This window comes from Vipera ursinii (assembly GCF_947247035.1).
Source record: "Vipera ursinii genome assembly, chromosome: 3".
NCBI lineage: Eukaryota > Metazoa > Chordata > Lepidosauria > Squamata > Viperidae > Vipera > Vipera ursinii.
The window spans coordinates 52,512,311-52,514,113 of NC_139516.1; the positions used below are offsets into that span (position 1 = coordinate 52,512,311).

General features: G+C 45.3%; 1 protein-coding gene across 1 annotated transcript; it reads right to left on the minus strand.

The window, feature by feature from the left end:
• Positions 1–584: 584 nt before the first annotated feature.
• Positions 585–1,801, minus strand: AMIGO1 (adhesion molecule with Ig like domain 1; the record flags this gene model as incomplete). Its single annotated transcript, XM_083357939.1, has 1 exon — positions 585–1,801. One exon carries the CDS (start codon positions 1,799–1,801, stop codon positions 710–712), a length of 1,092 nt encoding a protein of 363 aa, XP_083214065.1. The 3' UTR covers positions 585–709.
• Positions 1,802–1,803: the final 2 nt, after the last annotated feature.

The following is a 1,803-nucleotide window of genomic DNA, read 5'->3' on the forward strand; positions in this document are numbered from 1 at the left end:
GGCACAACACGCAAAACAGGCTTGCTTGCTAGAAAATATTTTGAGTTATGCCCTGAGAAATCTGGTATAGTGTAAATGTTCATTTGCTGCTTTTTTTGAAAAAAAAATGTTTGAGCAATAGTTAACAAAAAAAACTAGGCATTTTAAAAGTTATTTTTCACAATGTCTTGGCTACTTAGGACTACCACTATAGCTGGAGCTATAGGGGATAATATGATTTAATTTAATTTGCATGAGAAATAGCTAAAATATGATTCCTAAGCTCATTTTATCCCTCTGAGGAAGGAGCAGATACTTCTGAAGGCTTATGGCCCTATTATAAAATGACACACAACATTCTGGCTGCAATAGGTGAACAGACTTGGTCTGAATTTCATACTTCTATGGAATACAAATGCCGTAGCAGGATGCAGAAAATCTAGTCAGTACTCTCAGCTATTCATGTTTTGTCAGTGAGATGTTTGCCAAGCTTCCAATGCAAAGGAACCAAAAGATCACATTCCAAACCCCCCCCCCAAAAAAAAACACCAGAAGGCTCAGAAACTGCTGGAGAATTAAGTTGAGACATGAGGTTTTCAACACTGGACACGACAAGAAGGGAACCCAAACAGGAATGCTATTACAGACTGTGGCGGATTATAGAACGGTGCCTGACTTGATGATAAAAGATGTGGGTCTGTTCCTGTCCTTTCCTTTCCTAGCTGAACGATCACAGCAGTCCAACTAATTCAGTCCCTGCCTTGTCCCTACTACTTCCTCTCCCACCTTCATTTGGTGAGGGCCCCACAATGGGAGTGTCAGAGAAGACTGAGCTGACTGAATCTGGATCTGACAATTTTCTCTCTACCTTCTGGACTCCTTTGGGTGCGTGATTGGGGGAGTTGGTGGGTTTGCATTTGCCATTCTGGCCTTGGGCTCTGCTTGGCACTGTGTTCCGATTTAATCCTTCCTTGTCCCCAGTCACTTCAGCATTGTGATTCGGAGTGGTGCTGAGCACTGAAGAGTTGATACTGTCCTCTTGTTGGTTAGCCTGCTTCTCATTGCTGCGGCACCAGCAACGGCATGGAGTCAGATAAAGATAGATGAGCACAAGAATGACGCTCAGGATACAGCCCACTAGTGTGGTGTAAGCTGTGTTGAACATGTCTGGGGCTCCATGAAGAGTATAGTTATGGACCGTGACTTGTACGTAAAGGGTCTCATTGAACACCTGGCTTACTGCATAACAGGTATACAGACCCATATCCTCGATGCTGATATTACTTATCAGAAGGCTTCCATTTGGCAGCAGAGTAATGGAGTTATTATCATCCTCCTGTTGAACGTGCTCGTATCGGGGTGTCACCCATTCCTTCACTGTCACTTCTCGTTGCCTGGTATCACAATTGATGGTTACCGTGTCCCCACGGTGGAACTCTAGGGCTTGCTCTTTGAAGGCACTGCAGTTCATGCCCTCTGGATCATACAGGTTGGAAATTGTGACGTTTTTATTCTTGGTCTGATCCAAGCACTGGAGCTCTTCCTCAAAGTCCACAGCTGAGCTTAGTTGCCGTTTCTGCCAGTGGATGAAGAGGTTGTAAAGCTCACAGTGGCAGTGGAGAGGGTTGCTGTGAACATAGAGGCCGTTCTTCATCCAGGCTGGGAGCCCACTGACCTCCTTCACCTGCAGGCTCTTGATCTTGTTGGAAGAAAGGTCCAGCAGTGCCAATTCGGGAAGCCTGGCCTCTCCTTTTTTTACCAACTCCAAGGGGAAGCGGGAGATCTCATTATGGCTAAGGTACAGTTTCTGCAGGTTGGCCATAT